The 18200-nt window shown below is 44.9% G+C and overlaps 1 protein-coding gene across 1 annotated transcript in view; it reads right to left on the bottom strand.

Annotated features, from left to right (window-relative positions):
* The window catches only part of DISC1 (DISC1 scaffold protein), a 312563-nt gene that overhangs the window by 61370 nt on the left and 232993 nt on the right, over positions 1–18200 (bottom strand). The window contains exon 12 of the mRNA XM_029919352.1: positions 13643–13703. Within this exon, the coding sequence (XP_029775212.1) occupies positions 13643–13703 (61 nt within the window). The remainder of the gene's footprint in view (positions 1–13642; positions 13704–18200) is intronic.

The raw sequence follows: 18200 nt of genomic DNA, 5'->3' as shown, positions 1-18200 counted from the left end.
ACTAACAGTGGAAATAACTCAGTCAAATTGCTTCGTGTAATTGTCACAAGCCATCATCTTGGTGATTCTCTTCTCCTCCTTAGGCCCCTAAATAATTTTATGATTTCTTTAGGGGATTTTATTTTTAAGAAGCCCAACTAAAAGACCCTGATTTTGTGATGAATGGGAGCTACAGAATTATCTTTTGAGGCTTAGCATACAATGCGGTCCCATAAAATTCTCCCAGCTCAAGAAATGTCATCTTTACATCAGCAACAACAGAGGGGAAAACCTGCTTTCTGCCTGAGGCGGTTGCGATAAGGGATTTAGAGCCCATCTGGGTGTGAGCTCCCAGATATAATGAGATGCAACCCCACAAGGAAGGTGTCTGCAGCTCTTTGTTCCGCTGTTCTGACCTTCACACAGCTGCTCTATGACTCAGGCTGGCTGGGGGGGTGGCCGGGTGGGGAGGAAAAAGGAGCAAAATGAGTCCCAGAAAATGCTGCGTGTAATATTTTGTCTAATGTATATTTTCCGAGGCTGCTGCAGAACTGGCATCTCAGGTAGAGGGAGATAAAGGCATTGAGCAAAGTCTTAAAAAGGACAGCGTGCTGCGAACGAGCATCGGAAAAATTCCGTGAGGAGTTCTGCTTGTATTAATCATGGGTCTGAAGCTAACAGGTTCATACCATGTTAGCAAATTAAACTATCATGCAATCTTGACAACGCTTCCCTGAATTCTTAAAAAAGTGTTCTTTTTAATTAATGACAAATTGGATATCTACCTACCGGGGTTTCCATTGATAGAGCAATTAATTTTTCTTTAAGATTTCTCAACTCCCTGCCAAAAGGCATCAAAAACACTCAAGCTACGATGGTTTCTCTTGAGTTTGCAAAATTCCCCTTAGCTTGGACATTCCCTATTGATTAATTATAATTGCTTTTTTAAAAATGTGACAGGCACCTTGAAATGCACACGTGCTGAAGCACGCCGGCTTATCTGAGGGGCCAATGGCCACACTTGTGGAGTGTGGTGGACATCACCTCTGGCCAGTCTCACCTGTGATCACAACTGAAAGTCTGTCTTTCAGCCACCTTAAATGAAACAGGATAAGGAAACAGGAATCACTGGGCATCTGGCCAAGTCTTGAGCCTCCTTGAAAACTGGTTGGTTTCTTAATTGATCTCAGTGGACAGAGTGATCACATCACTGGTTTAAAGCAGAGAAACTTTGGGCTGAGCTGCACAAACCCCAGTAGACTCTGCTGGTAGGGCCTCCTGTCTTGAATTATAATCAATCTCTTGTCTATTTTCTATTCTATTAGTCAAAATCATGGTCATCCTTCTGGTTTGTTTGTTTTTCAGGTTACTCAAGCCCTGACATATCAATGACCAAGACAGTGATGACTGGTGACTACCTCCTCGCAAGTATTCCAACCTGGCAATCAAAACTCTGTTTTCTCCCTGTTCCAAGTCACTATGCTTCCCACATTCTCCCTACTAAGACCTCCTCCCTCTTTGAAGCCCGTCACTAGACAAGCCCAGAGGGATTCTGCTCTCCCTTTCTCTTCTTCCCTTCTGTCACCCCCTTCTCCAGTGCCACATTTTTGCTTTCCTCAAAGGAAAATATCAGAGAAAGAGAAGCAAGTATATTGGAGCCACTGTCCTCAAAAAATGCTATCCCTGAAACTGTGATGATTGTAGTCTGAGATCCACAGGGAGTCAAGATGAGATGCCTTGGAGCTCCATGAATCACAGAAGAGACTGTACATTCCTCCCAGCCTGAGGTCTGGGGCCTGGGACCTCGGGGCTTTGTCTTGAAAACTCTAGAACTAGGCAGACTGGTTCTATGGAGAGAAGTTTGCTCCAGGATTTTAGCCATTTGGATCCGGAAGCCACGGGAAGCTCTAAACCTTTGTCATAGCCATTAACAACTCAATTACCTCATTTCTTTCCCTCTCTGCCCTCCACAGGAGGTGCTAAAGGCTGGCTAGAAGGCCGGCAACAGACTAAGCAGTGTTTGGGTAATCAACTAGGGTTGGCGGACTCTTAGTGGAGGCCATTAACTAAAAGCAAACATATCTCTCTTCTCCCTGTAATTTCACCAGGAAGATAAGAGACTCTCTTCTGGCTTAATAAACTTAGGGTTTTTTTTAATGTGAAATTTGGGTTTTCTAATTTTTATGGTGTCATAGCTGCCACTAAGGTAATAATAACTAGCATTTATTAAGCTCTTATTGGATGAGAAGTAGACGTTATCTTACTCTATTATTGATCCATTTTCATAACAGAAAATTGGCTCTTGAAGGGATTTATTGATCTAGTGGCAGCCCACAGCTCAAAAGTGGCTGCACTCACACCGAGCCAATCTGATCACAGAGCTTGCACTACATTATGACCCAGCAAACGCACCCCTGGGTATTTACCCAAAGGATACAAAAACATGAGTTCAAAGGGGTACATGCACCTCTATGTTTATGGCGGCATTATGTGCAATAGCCAAGATATGGAAGCAGCCCAAGTGTCCACTGACTGATGAATAGATAAGGACGACATGGTATATATGCACACTGGAATATTATTCAGTCATAAAAAAATGAAATCTTGCCATGTCCAACAACATGGATGGAGTTAGAGAGCATAATGCTAAGTGAAATAAGTCAGTTAGAGGAAGACAAATACCCTAGGACTTCGCTCATATGTAAAATTTAAGAAACAAAACAAGGGGCGCCTGGGTGGCTCAGTCAGCTGAACAGCTGACTCTTGATATTAACTCGGGTCATGATCTCCTGGTTCTTGGGATTGAGCCCCACCTTGGGCTCCACTCTGACAGTGTAGAGCCTGCTTGGGATTCTCTCTCTCTTTCTCTCTGTGTCCCTTCCTTGCTCCCACTCTCTCTCTCTCAAAATAAATAAACTTAAAAAAAGAAACAAAACAAGCAAAGGGGAAATATGACAGAGAGACAAATCAAGAAACAGACTCTAACTGTAGAGAACAAACTGATGTTACCAGAGGGGCGGAGGATAAGAGATGGGAGAAATAGGTGGTGGGGATTAAGGAGCCACTTGTGATGAGCACTAGGTGATGTAAGAAAGTGTGGAATCACTATATTCCATGCCTGAAACTAATATCACACTGTATGTCAACTAACTGGAATTTAAATTAAAACTTTGAAAGAAATGGAAATGTCTCAGGTTCTCTATAATTACCGAGAGAGAGAGAGAGAGAGAGAGAGAGAGAGAGAGAGAGAGAGAGAGAGAGAGAGGGGGGGGGGGGGGGGGGGGGGACGAAGGATTGTTTTTATGGTAATAACTCCAGGACATGGAGACCCAATGTATGAATTCCTGCTCTGGGCTGGTGGGTGCACCCAGAGGAAAGAGTGGGTTCTGGCCCCACACTGCGGACCAGGGGTAGAGGCCAGATGGGACCCAGGTAGAGGCAGCCCTGAAGGGAAGAGGCCTCATCGGAGGGGTTGAGTTTTTTGAGGCAGGAGCTCTGCTTTCTCTCTCTGCAGAGCTGTGTCGAGGCCTTTTCCCACTGATCTGAGTGCTCTGGAAATGGACTTCATCACAATTGAATCTTTCAGGGGAAAAAGTTATTTCTGAGCAAAAACTCATTACTAAAGTTGTTGAAACTGCAAAGTATTATAGTGAATTGTAAGGCAAATGTAGACCCACAAGGTTTATTATAAATGACACCATTTACATATATATTTATAAAAAATGTAACATGTTTTACATAATAATCAGTCGTCTTCAATTCTGTTTCTAGTAAACTACTATGTGCAGACTCTAATCTTATATAAATGTTACCAATACTTGCCCTATTTTTGTTTTTCCCCCCTACTTTTTAAAAATTCATGCTGTCTTGTTATATTTTATGTATTATTTTTTTCTGTATGTTTGTCTACATATTTAAGCATTATTTTTTAAATATACTTAAGGTTTTTCTGGTATAAGAGGAAATAAAGTTAAAAATTAAATGTGAACAGGGGCACCTGGGTGGCTCAGTCAGTTAAGCGTCTGACTTCAGCTCAGGTCATGATCTCACGGTCTGTGGGTTCGAGCCCCACATCAGGCTCTGTGCTGACAGCTCAGAGCCTGGAGCCTGGCCTGTCTTCAGATTCTGTGTCTCCCTCTCTCTCTGACCCTCCTCCACTCATATTCTCTCTCTCTCTCTCTCTCTCTCTCTCTCTCTCTCTCTCTCAAAAACAAAATAAACATTAAAAAATTAAATGTAAAAAGTCAATGACATATGACATTGATCACTGATCACTGCTTCTCTTGGAAAATTAGACAAAATGGCCATAGTGGCAAATCCAATAATGAATATTTTCATAAAGGCTTTCCGCACACAGTTGATCCTTGGACAATGGGCAGTTGAAAATCCACGTCAAACTTCCAACTCCCCCAAAACGTAACTACTAATAGCCTACTGATGCCTGAACGCCTTTCTGATAACAACAGCGGTCAATAAATACATACTTTGTATGTTTTGGGTACTTTATACCAAATTCTTACAATATAGTAAGCTAGAGAAAAGAAAGTGTTATTAAGAAAATCATAAAGAAGAGGGGAGACTGGGTGGCTCGGTTGAGCGTCCGACTTTGGCTAAAGTCAGTCTCATGGTTTGTGGGTTCAAGCCCCAGGAGCTGTCAGCACAGAGCCTGGAGCATGTCTTCAGATTCTGGGTCTTCCTCTCTGTCTGCACTTCCCCTGTTCACATGGTGTCTTTCTCTCTCAAAAATAAATAAACATTTAAAAATTTTTTAAAAAGAAAATAAGACAGAAGAGAAATACATTTACAGTATTGTACTGGATTTATATATTTAAAAAAAAACCCAAAACAAAACAAACAAAACAAAAACCTGCGTGTAAGTGGACCAGCGCAGGTCAAACCTGTGTTATTTAAAGGTCAATATGTAGGATCAATTTGTCAGGTCTTAGAAGCGAAATGTGGGCTTGCTACAAATGTATCAACTGATGGATGAAGTCACAAGTACTTCCTGTGTCAGAGAACCAGCTCTGAATGGGCAGTCTGGGTGAGAAGACAGGACGCGGACAGTTAAAAGGAAAACTTATGTCCCAAGGCCATGTGAACAAAGAGTAAGCGTGAGGCAGCCAGAAGACAAGAGAGGAGCCAGAAGACGGAGAAATCACTGCAGGCCACGTCTACTTAAACAGAATCTGAAGGGACAGACAGGGTTCAACTCAGCAGAGACCCTACTTCTCAGGCAGGGATGAAAAGTCTCCTGCTAATGAGAGAGAGAGACGCACAGCTGATAGAAACAGCCCTCCCCACCCCCCTGCAAGGAAAGGAGGTGGATGCAGGAGGCTCATGCCAAATCAGGGAGGGGAAAGAGAGAAGCTGAGCATCTCCATCTTTCTGAGGCCACAGATGCAAAGCAAAAAGGGGTCAAGGCCATGCAGAAGCAGCAAGAAAGGAACCAAGCTCACTGTGAAGGCGTGAAGTCTGGGGGTGAGAGGTAACATGTTTGATGTGTGCCCGTTTAGAAAGCAAGAAGGAAGGCAGACGTCAGCAACGAAACGAGAAAGTACAAGAAAACAAACGGAGGTGTCCACGTGTGTCTGCTTTCCTTTTCTTTGTGCCAAGAGTGGGGAGGGGGTTCCCATGGCAGCCAGTTGCTTATCCACTGGCTGCCGTTTCTTACATTCATTTCCCTCAACAGCTTTTTGAAATAAGTTCAATATGGGTTGAAAATGGATTGTCCCAGGTGCACAGGAACTTCGAAATTACCTTGCATAATTTGGCATAAAGGGCATTATGTGCTGGATCTCAAAGAATTCCATTCATTGTTCAGGGTGAGCGAGCCGCCAGGCTGGCCACAAAAGCTTGCATTTCTCGGTCAAGTTTGGAATATACTCCTAGGATATGCAGACTTGGAGGCTGCCGGCTATTTTGCTGCCAAGGGCCATACGACTGGAAGTCACCACTAGCTGCTACCGCACCTTCAATCCCCTCTCCTCTGCATTTTCTCACCCTGCCCCCTCAGGCTCCGTGCCCTGCCTCTTTCCTCAGCTTTGTGCAGTCGTGGTGTTGCCCCCTCCCTGGTAGAATTAACTCCCTTTTTTCCTTTGTGGATGCGAGGACAAAGACAGCTGCTGGATGGGGCGGGTTAAGCCTAAATGTGATTATCAGGTTCAATTTTAGAAAATAAGTAAAGGAGTATTATCTTCAGCACTACCTCAGATACTTTTTATTATGTCTGCACGCATCAGGAATGAAAATCATGAGCATGCACTCTAGTATTGGTTTCACAATGTGTGTACACGTAACTGCCTACATAGAAAACACTTCAAGAACAAGACCATTTTCAAAGGCAAAATGTAAGATGGGAAAAATGAAAAAGCAAAATATAATTCTAGAATGTTCTTCCCACACCCAAGTGGGTACTTGTGTGTGTAGTTGCTTCGGAAACAAGTGCCTTAGAGAGCACATCCTCAGTTGTGATTCCCATCCTCATTACCTTGTGGGCAATCGGTCATCAATACCTGCTCTTCGCTGTGACTGACAGGCTCTGAGAGCCTTCGGGGAGAGAACAGACCTTGAGATTGTGCCCTTAGCAGGCACAGCTCTGTGCACAGTGCTGCTTCCCTCCAGATGGCATGTCCTCCGAGCTCAGGGCCACTGCCTGTCTTCTGCGTGTCCTTCCTGTCTCATGCTGCAATCACTTATAGAGAAGGTGAATACAATTTTGCTGGATGGAGACTCTCAAACTCTAGTAAGCTGTCTGACTCTCAGTTTCCTCTGACTTCTGGCATGAAGGCAGAGCTATCCACACAGGCAAGCTGAGAGGTAGAAGGGGGTCCAGGTAGGAAGCCACCAGGGCTTTCGCTCTCTGCTCACCCCTGCTGGGTGTTCATTCATTAGCAGAGCAAGTTCACCCCACTACCATTTCCCACCAAACCATCCACATTAAAATTTCAAGATAATTAGAAACTAATCATTCATGTTTTACAAAGAAGGAAATTACCTTTAGGAGTGCCTGGATGGCTCAGTTAGTTAAGCATCTGAACTCTTGATTTCTGCTCAGGTCATGATCTCACGGTTTCCTGAGTTTGAACCCTTTGTCGGGGTCTGTGCTGACAGTGCAGAGCCTGCTTGGGATTCTCTGTCTCTGTCTCTGTCTCTGTCTCTGTCTCTCTCTCTCTCTCTCTGCCCTTCTCCAGCCAAACTCTCTCTGTCTCTCTCGAAAGAGAGAAAGAGAGGAAGGAAGAAAGAGAGGAAGGAAGGAAGAGAGGAAGGAAGGAAGGAAGGAAGGAAGGAAGGAAGGAAGGAAGGAAGGAAGGAAGGAAGAAATAAAAGAATAAGCAAGTTTCCTTTAGAAAAATATACCAGTCTCTATATTTCAAAGTAAATTTCAGATGAAAATGAAGACTGATAATTCTTTCTAAAGCTGAGAAGGGCCTCTAAGAAGGTGTCTAACTACTTCTATATTCAAAACAAATTTTAATGATTTTTCTCTTCTGATTACAAAAAAAGATACATACTCAAAGGGGAAATAAAAACACTCCAGAAACACAATAGAGCAGAGGGAAACAAAAATAACCTATAATCCAGTGAACTGTACTCACATAGTTTCATATTCAACTGCAGGGGAGAAAAAAATAGCAATAGAACCAAGAGAGGCTAGAAAGAAGAGACCATTTTCCATTAGTCATGCATACAAGAGATTGCATGAGGTTAAATGGAATCACTACTCATGGCCATAGGGTGGAGGGGTTGGGGCACCCTAGCCAGAGACACAAGCCTGTCATTGGACAATAATTAACGTTTTCTGCACCATGCTTAGAGATATAACATATGGTCAATAAAAAAATGTAACCCATCTATACAACTTTTGAATATTTCTTTTGAGTCTCTGGGAAAGCCAGCTTGTTGAGAATACATGATAATTGAGACGCTGGAAATGAAAGCAAGGTTTGGTCATAAAGGAAAATCAGCCAGGCCAAACCATCACACCTAATTCTTAACCTCTGGAAACAATTAATCTGAGAGAGTAAGAAGAAGTGAGAAAAACTCTTTAAGAGTAGATTTGTTATTGTTCTCATCTATCACTTGCCATTAAGATTTGATGGCAACACAAATGGATTTCTCAGGCATTCCATCTTCTTAGGCTGCCTCAACTTTTTAAATCTAATAGTTAAAAATAAAGTCTCAAGATGCAATTGCTATTTGGCCATTTGTTATTGCACTAAATATAATCTGATTGAATGTTTGCCACATGCGAAACGGCATGGCTGCCGCTTGGAACACAGAGGAGGTCAGGCATGGAACCCACTCTTGAGGATCTCACCGTCTAATAGAATCAGACACAAATCACAACACATTGTTGGGAGCGGCTCCCACTGTGGGTACCGAGAAGGAAGCAGGAGAAGGCCATAAAGGCTTTAGAGGGAAGGAGTGCTGTGCTGAGTGTTGAGGATGAATGTGCAGGCTGGCGTGCGGTTGGGGAGGGCTCCGGCATCAGAGGAGGCAGTGGTGGGAACAGAGAGGAAAGCACCAGGGGACTGCTCTGTCCCATGGCCATGCTGCCCTGGCTGTCCCCACCCTCCTGCCTATCCAGCTAAGGTAAGGAGGAACATCCGTGAAACAGGGGAAAATCTCCAAATAGTATCTCTCCTTTGTCGAAGGGGAAATAGAAACATACATGCATCTGATAATTCAGATTGTTTTTTTCATCAGTTCATTTTCTTGCAGAGAACAGGGTGTGTTTGCCAGAGGGGTGCTGGGGTCTCTGCCTTCTGCCGACATACAGAAATGGTAATCCGCATCCTCCCCAGTGCCTGAGTCACTCCCTGATAGTAAGGTTAGATATGAAAGGAGAGCATGTTACTTCTTCTTGATGCATAGACTTCCAGTCAATGCATTGTTACTAAAAGAGAATTTTCAAAATAGAATAATTATGAAATATGTTTATTTTTCAATTGCAAGTTTGCATGTTTATATATGTATGTGTACATATCCATGTATATTTATATATGTCTATATTTAGTCTCATGTATGTTAAATGGAATAGAGCCTATGGGTATAATTTACAAATACATGACTTCACTATCTCTTTACAATTATACTTGACTGAATAGGTATCCTGAGTATGTAAAGTAACATATGAGATATACTTTTAAGTGCATCAAATATTGTGCAACTTTTTAAAAACAGTGTTTATTTATTTTTGAGAAAGAGAAACAGAGTTTGAGCAGGGGAGGGTCAGAGAGAGGGAGACACAGAATCTGAGGCAGGCTCCAGGCTCTGAGCTGTCAGCACAGAGCCCGACAAGGCGCCCCTAAATATTTTGCAACTTTAACATAGTTTGGTAATGGGGCACCTGGGAGGCTCAGCTGATTAGGCGTCTGACTCTTGGTTTTCGCTCAGGTCAAGATATCACAGTTGGCGAGTTTGAGCCCCATGTCAGGCTCTGTGCTGTCAGTGTGGAACCTGCCTGGGATTCTCTCTCTCCCTCTCTCTCTCTGCCCCTCCTTTGCCCTCTTTGTCTCCCAGAATAAATAAACTTTAAAAAATGTTTAGAACAGGCACCTGGGTGGCTCAGTCCATTGAGTGACCGACCTTGGCTCAGGTCATGATCTCATGATTCAGGAGTTTGAGCCCCGTGTGGTGCTCTGTGCTGACAGCTCAGAGCCTGGAGCCTGCCTTGGATTCTGTGTCTCCCTCTCTCTCTCTACCTCTCCCCCACTTACACTCTCTCTCTCAAAAAGAAATAAACATTAAAATATTTTTTAAAAAAAGAAAAAGAAAACAGTTTGATAGCACACAAAACCACGGTTAAAACAAGTTTTGAAAAAACTTCCCAAATTTTTATAAGACTCAAATATAGAAAGGAATGTCCTTTTTTTTTAAGTATAATTCAGTCTATTAAAAAACAAATCTTTGTTTGAATATATACTAAAAGCCTCCATTTAACGCTTGCCCTCTTTGTGTTTTGTCCTATGCAGGTATCCATTTGAACTGCTCACAGAATCGGATACTTTCTTACTTCTAGTTCACTTGACTTCCTTGATAGGGAGGGGGACTTCGAGCCCACTCCATTCTGTCTCATTGAAGACTGAGATGGTAACAAGGATATTGTCATTTAGCTTTGTCTCCCAAATTATGACTGGCCAGATCCAAATCTCATTGTTGTGCTGATCACAAATTCTACACATTCTAAGGGGAAACAAGCAATCTATTCAGTTCTCGGCCACTTTCCTTTGAAATCCCGGTAAGACCAAGAGACGCTACAGATGGTGGGAATAAATAACAAAGTCTTCAGTCAGCATGTATCGCCTTGCTTTGGTCAATATCCTGGAGTATTCACCGAGCAGCCACCAAGACCTAACCGCTCCAGACACTGAAAACTGGTTTTGTGTTTTAAGATGTTGGTTCTTGGGGAAAGGAACTGGGACTGTAGAGGATCACTCCTCAGGCCTGTGGGGAGGACGGTTCCGTGGCAGGAGGGAGAGCTTGACGTGACCACACTTCTCACAGCACCCACTCTGGCCTCCTGCTCTGAGGCACCTGCCCGTACCCGGAGATTCACCCAGTCTCTGTCTGCTACCCTGCCTGCTGCCTACCACTTTTCCTCCTCTTCCAGGGTCACCGGGACACCAAACAAATCTGTGCCCGGCCTCCGGACAGCCTGAAAGAAGAAAGAAAAGGCCCTCAGGAAGCACCTGTAGGACGAAGCAGCTACTGCTCTGGTCATCCTAGGCTGCCAACGGAGCCTAAGAGATGAATGTTTGTGAGTCATGCGTCCACATGGCCAGAGAGGCAGGAGATGATGGAAGATGGGACTGGGGTGCCTCTAAATTCGTTGCATGAACTTGCCAAGTATTTGTTGGGGACCCTTAACACTGTTCGGCACCGTCAGACCACAGAGGACACGTTCTGAACAAGGCAGACATCTGCAGGACCTGTCATTAAGCACTTTGAAAGCCAAGTTCAGGGCAAGCACATTTTGGGAGTCTTTGGGAGTCACGGAAGTCTTCAAAGAGGAGACACCTAAAATGTGAAGGATGGAAAGATGCAGACAGATGAAGGGTGGGTGGGGGCAGAGTGGGGCAGAGCTGGAAGAGAGAGAGTGGAGCAGGGGCGGGGCTGAGGGCGGGGCAAGGGCAGAGTGGGCCCTGGAGTGGGAGACGGAGTCCCTGGGGAGAGAGGGGTCAGTGCCGAAGGTGGGGGAGGGGGCGGAGCTGGGTAGAGCTGCGGGCAGCCACTGATGCTCATGCAAGGGAGGGCGGTGAGAGCGAGTGTGCCCAATATGCCAGCATGCCGTTGCGAGGGCCATTCTCAGGCCAGAGCTTCTGACCCTCCTGAAGAGGAAGGACTTCAAATCTCTACCTAGTGGGTGGAGACCCCTTAGGTCAACGCGATCTAATGTCAGTAACTGCACACGGCTGAACCAAATACATCCCTGGATAGCCTCCCTTGACCATCACCCTGTCTAAATTAGTGTCTCCCCAGAAAAAGGCACAGCGGCCTTGCGAAACATCAGAGAATGAGGACGAGAAGGACAGTGGCAGGGTGACGATGGACACTGCTACTGAAGGACATGCAGAGGCCACTGGGAAGAGCGAGGAGCCACACTTTGTCCTCAGGCTTTATCCTTAAGATGACAGGGATGTGCAGCAACCAAATTTGTATTTTAAGATGCTCACTCAAGACCACCTGGGGAATGCAGTAATGGGAAGGGCAACATGAAATGGAAAACGAAAAAGTGGCTTTTATGGCCCTTCAGTGGGAGGAGAGAGCCCCACACCAGCAGGGGAAGGGGGGTGGGCTTGAGGACACAAAAGGGGCCTGCCTAGCAGGACTCAGGTGACTGGGTGACTCTGAGGGGAGGCGAGGGCCCGGGGCATGAGCTTGAGTCAGGGGGGCCTCTGGGCTGAGGCGCCAGGACCGGTTCAGGTGGGTGATGGGCCGGTCTCTGGGCCGGACACACAGCAGGGGAGCTGGGAGGGGAAAGGATGAGTTCTGGGCGTGACTGTTCACTCAGGTCAATGGGGAGCAGAGAGAAGGCCAAGAGACGCAGAAAGAGAAGGGCACTAATTGCTGACAGCCAACTAGGTGAGGGCTTTATCTCTGCTATTGAGTAAAATCCACACCTGGCTCCAGAGGACAGGTGCCCTTCCTTCAGCTTTACGTCTGCAGAGGCCGGCGGTGACCAGTCACCAGAGATTAGGGACTTGGATAAACCATAGAGCTGCATTTTAATTTTTTAATTAAAAAAAATGTTTACTTATTTATTTTTGAGAGAAAGAGAGCGTGCACAAGCAGGGGGAAGGGCAGAGAGAGAGAGCGAGAGGGAGACACAGAATCTGAAGCAGGCTCCCAGCTCTCAGCACAAAGCCCAGCCTGGGTTCGAACTCACAAACCATGAAATCATGACCTGAGGGGAAGTCAGATACTCAACCGACTGAGCCACCCAGGCACCCCTGAAAAGCTGCATTTTAAGTGGGCGGCTCTCTAGCAATGGCCAAGCTCCTATCATTCCAGCCTGCTCCCCAATAACCTAGCAGAACGAACGGTATGTGTGGTGCTTGTGGCTGAACAGGGCGGCTGGATAAGATCAACCAGTCATATGCTGAAACCTGCCTTGGAAGGTGGAAGAAGGGGAGGCAGAACCTGACCCGGATGCATAGCCTCCTTTCTAAGGAGGGGAGGCATTTCCCTCAAGGATGCCTATACCTGCATGCCTTTCTTAGCCCACACCCTCTATGACCACTGGCCTCTCTCCTGGGCTGGAGGCAGGGAGATATCAGTCGGTGGTTGGTAGAACTCGCTCTGCAAACTTTAGAACAAACCCCATAGTACTTTCCTTGCCCTGCAGGACAGACTCAGCCAGACAGCCCCTCTCAGTATCCCTTAAGGGAGAAGTATTTTGCCCACGGCAGTATCTCAGCCGACACAGTTATAAAGCGTAGCCTATTTAAAGAGTTATTTACCAACTTCCAAAATAGTAGCAAAACAGCCTCCATAAAGCTGAGTGACTCCCAGGGAAGAAAGTACACATTACATCCTCATACTTGTTTCCTTAATTAGGAACAGATCCCGGTGGCTGGGATTTATTTTCACGAGCACACATCCACAAAAATGAGAAACATCTTGACACGCTGCAACATCCGTAATGTTTCTCAAATCTGAATTCCTAATTGGGTTAAAAAAAAAAAAAAAAGCAACCACGAATTTTCATGCTGGTTTTGATTCGGGATTCAAAACAGAACCTCAGATGCATATTTCTTATATTGTTCCAAACACGCATAAGCTGGGTCGAAATACTAAGACCCACTTCAGACCGTGAAAAGAAAAAAAAGAAAAAAAACAAACAGACTAAGGCATGAATTTGGAATTTAACATGGCAAAGAAGATTCTTCTTATGCAACATGGAGACTGACTTGTGATCTGCCCCAGACATTTTTAAACATCTTAATCTCTTTTATAAAGAGGAGAAAACGGCTGGGAGATGTCTATAATACACCTGCTTCAATCCTGTGACAGGATTCCAAGGGCTCCTTTTTGTGTGTTTTTTCTTTGTCAACTCATTACAGACATGGGCAAGCCTTTTTTTCTGCTCTCACCACATTCCGTTATAATTAAGAATCCAGATGAACCACGGAGTCTGTAACACAGAAATTCTTCTCCTTACCTACGCAGTTTTTCCTCGAGGATTTCCATGTACTTCAGAGTATTCTCCTGCACACTCATTTCTGCAAAACAAAAACCCGAAGTTGATGCAATTGTACTCAGAGATTGAACCCAACCCACAATTGCTCGACTAAAAACCAAAGGATCACCGTCAGGCAGAAAGAGATGATAACCTCCTAGGTCTGGAAAACTCTCAAATCACCGAGATGGCTGCCTCAGTGGGAATGCTCTGAGGCCTCCAGCATCTCTGCAGAGATGGTGGCAGGGAGCAAGGTCACCATGCCCTGCGTGGTATCTGGCATGGAAGCCCCTGTGCTCTGTGCCTCTCCCCTTTCCCACCTGCTGGTAAGGAGCTTGGTTGCAGAGGATAAAAAAAAAAAAAAAAAAAAATACCAGAGAGAGGAACAACTCCCATCCTCTGATGGAGCCAAAAAAACCTCACCAGTAGTAGCATGGGCCTACGGCCCCTTTAACTACGGAACACATGGAACCATGATTGTGACAGTAGCTGACATGAGTGGCTCAGCTTCCAAAGCTGGGAGATCAGCGGCTCCTCCAGAGAAACTCAGAGCCTCGTAATCACCAAATGTTGAAGGAAGAGATGATGTTATTCCTCAGTGGGTCAAAGAGGCACTTAACCAATAAAAAGAGGCTTGGTACCTCTTGGAGCCAGCCCTGATGGCCTCTGTGTCCTCCTCTGGGGAATGGACATGTCTTCCTCTCAAGGTGACCGCTGACTGAGATGTGCGTATGAAGTGTCCAGAAGAGCAGGTGGCAGAGAGAAGCCCCCAACAGATGGCAGCTGTCATTACTGATGTTGCGGCCATTTCTACCATTACTGGTATTATTGCTAATGCGGACTTTATTATTACTTTTATTTCACCCTTTATTCTCAAAGGCACTTCATGCATGCCACTCTAAAGTTGGGGGATGTGGAAAGTAGAAGCCATATTTCCTGACTCTCTGCCTTGAGTCTCTTCCTAGGGGGCTCTCAGGATCTTAGTTTTATCAACATGTATGTGCTCGGGTGAGGGACAGGAAGTATATTTGGAACTGGAAAATATACCTTGAAATTCCTCAAAAAGGAACCAAATATTTATACAGAAATTAAAACAAAGTTCTGGTTCATCAGTTCATAATAGATAAAAACAGAAATGTACGCAATGATGGGGTGCCTGGATGGCTCAGTTGGTTAAGCATCTGATTTTGGCTCAGGTCATGATCTCACGGTTTGTGAGTTTGAGCCCTGAGTCAGGCCTTGTGCTGACAGCTCAGAGCCTGGAGCCTCCTTCCGATTCTGTGTCTCCCCCCTCTCTGCCCCTCCCATGCTCATGCTCTGTCTCTCTCTGTCTCTCAATAATAAAGAAAAACATTTTAAAAAATAAAAAAAAGAAATGTACACAGTGAAGGCAACTATTTAAGTTGGTCTCCTATCTTATTGATTTATGCCAGTCTCATTTACAAGTTAAGTTGTGTTGAGTTTTTTCCTCCAAATAAATTAGTTAAATGTTTATTTTTAGCACCTACTGTGTTTCAGATACTATGCTCACATCGAAAATAAATTGTGGTGCTGTGGCTCCATGAAGCCGAGACTGCTCCCTGGTTCTTCTGCAGCGACTACTGCAAAATTCAGAACGTCCCCAGGCGGAAATGCCCTTTTTCACATCTTATACACATTTATGTGCCACGCGCTGCTCCGAGCCCTTGGAGTAAACCAGTGAACACAAGCAATAACGATTCCTGCCTGTGTAATGCTTAATTCTGGTAAGGGTAGGTAATTAAGAATTAAGATAAAAGTTCCACAGAATTCTAGGAGATAGTAAGTACTACAGAGCAAGAGAAGGGGATCAGAACGGGGCAGCAGAGTGGTCAGGCATCACTGGGAAGGTGACATTTGAGTTAAAGCATGAAGAGGGCGGAGGGGAGCACAGAAGCAACCATCCTGGGAAGAGCATAGTAGGTGTAAGGAACAACCAGTCTAAAGATTCTAGGGCAGGAGCATCCCTGAGTCCTCCAGCAAAATCTGGATGTGCTCTGGGAAAAAGAGAGAAGGGCAGAGAAATAGCCCAGCTCCAATCCTGTAGGCCACTGTGGCAGATCGTATTTCCAAAAACATGGCCACACTCATATTCCTGGTCCCACACAGGAGCCCAGAGCTTGGCCACTCTCCATCAAGCATGGAAATCTATCTCCCTCCTCTTGAATCCGAACAGGTTATGACATGACAACCAGTGGAGAATGGCAGGAAGGATGCTCTTTAACTTCTGAGGCTAGTGTCCAGCTTCTGCCTGGCTCTTCCTACTGGGAAGCCAGCCACCATGTTGTGAGGAAGCCCAGGCCACATGGGGAGGCCATTCATAGATGCTCTGGCTGACAGCCCCGGTAAAGGTCTCAACCTCCAGCCAGATATGTGAGTGAGCAAGCTTTCAGATCATTTGAGCCATAGAGTCTGAGGAACCCAGACATCATGAGACAGAGACAGGCCATCTCTGCTGCTCTAGGTCTAAATGCCTGACTCAGAGAATTTGTGCTCACAATCAATGGCTCTGAGCGATTAGGGCTGTGGGTGATTTGTTACATAGCTGTGGTGACTGGAAAGTCATGTCAGGATTTAGCATGCCCTGAACAAAACGAGAAAATACCGGAGAAGAAAGGCAACAAACTGGCTCATGGCTTCTCTGTTGAGAATAGACTCTAGGAAGACAGGAGAGAAGCAGAGACACAGGAGGGTTAGAGAGATCATCCGGGACAAGGTGGTGGGAGGGACTGAGAGCATGGTGTCTCAGGAGCTGGTGATAAGAGGCAGGTCTTAGATATATTTTAAAAATAGAGACAGCAGGAGTGCCTGATGCATTGAATTCAGGTGTGTGAAAAAGAGACCCGTCACGAATGACTACAAGGGTTTTGCCCTGAGCCATTGGAAAACAGAGTTGAAATCAACTGAGGGAGAAAAAATGCCGGTGAAACCAGTTTGAGGAGATGGGCAAAAGTTCAGATCTCAGACTGAAATTTACTGAGAGTCGATCTTAAATGTTCTCACCAAAAAAAAAAAGAAGGTAAATGTGTGGTGATGGATGTGTTAATTAACCAGAGGGAGGTGGAAGGCTCCTTTCATAAGCATACATGTATCAAATCATCACGTTGTATACTTTAATACCTTACCGTTGTATTTGTCAATTATACCTCAATAAGCTGGAAGCAATAAAAGCAACCGAGAAGCTTAAAAAGAGTCCGCTTTTGGATCTGATAAAGTTGAGTTTATGAGCCATCCAATGGGAATGTCAAGTATGAAGTTGGCTGTGTGAGTCGAGAAAAGGTCTGGCGTGCAGATGGGCATTTGGAAGACGCTGGTGTGTGAAGCGGCGAGACTAGATGATATCACTGAGGGAGTGAGAGTTACGTAAGAAGCCCCTGGTGATCGTATGTAACTCCAATTACGTTGTGATAGCACCTTTCCTCCAAAGGACAAAAATTCACAGCACCTCCCTTGAGGACAAGAAAGCCATAGTCTTATATCTAGATAATGCAGGTATCTACCACATTAATGATGTTGTTCAGAAATAACGACGTCCTGGTGAATCTAAGCTTGTGAGGCTCCAGTTAGCGACACTTAGGACCCACATAGGAACATCCAGGCGGTTGGATGAGCCTTTCCGCTTGCCTAGAGGTGTTGCACTGACATCCTGGATCCTGACCCACCTCCCAGCCAGGCAGCCTCAAGTGCCTCACACACATATTCACTAGGCTGACTTGCAACCTTCCAGAGAAGCCATTACTGTAGACAGGGAGTTTAAGTTTTTAACCTTCCTAAATAATATGCCCAAGATGCACTGAGAATAGGGCTCATCTTTTCTTCCCTTCTCACCTTCCTTCTGCTTCCTTCCTTCTCTAACCAGCTTAGAGCAGAGACCAAAAGGATGGGAGTGGTATTGAGGCAAGTATCCAGAAACCAAACATGATGCTGAAGGAGGCTGAAGACTACAGGTCAGGAGGTCTTCTGACTGGGAAAATGCAGAAATGCCTCCCCTCTTCTCCATTTGCTAAGAGAATCTGATTTCCAGATTTGGAATATTATGAGGATGGAATTCATAGAATTAGTTTCATGAATCCAACTAAACAAAAACTGATTGATAATTAAATGTTGTGAATCTGTGAAAGCATTTAGCAGAGTGCACGGTACAAACACAAATCAACATTACAGGAACTTAACCTGGGTCCCATTTCCTGCCAGGCACTATATTAGGCACTATTTAAATCTAAGAGAGACACACTGTCAAGGGACAACGAGAGAGCTGGGGGCCAGACTCTAACACTGATTTCTCCCTGGAGCACACAGCAACATTTCCCATAAATCTTCAAGATAACTGATGATCCAAAAATGCCCCTATAAGTCTGATGAAAAAAAATGACCGAGTTATCCAGCAATATCCTTTTCAGTGTAAACAAGGAAGGTGAGAGAATGGTAAGTGGAAAACAAATCTAACTAGGTTTTCTGTGCATTATATATTTTGTTTGCATAATAAAAAGACAGCAATATTTGTCATGATAATAGAACAGGA

This window comes from Suricata suricatta, chromosome 2 (genome assembly GCF_006229205.1).
Source record: "Suricata suricatta isolate VVHF042 chromosome 2, meerkat_22Aug2017_6uvM2_HiC, whole genome shotgun sequence".
Classification (NCBI taxonomy): domain Eukaryota; kingdom Metazoa; phylum Chordata; class Mammalia; order Carnivora; family Herpestidae; genus Suricata; species Suricata suricatta.
This window is presented reverse-complemented; position numbering and strand designations above follow the sequence as displayed.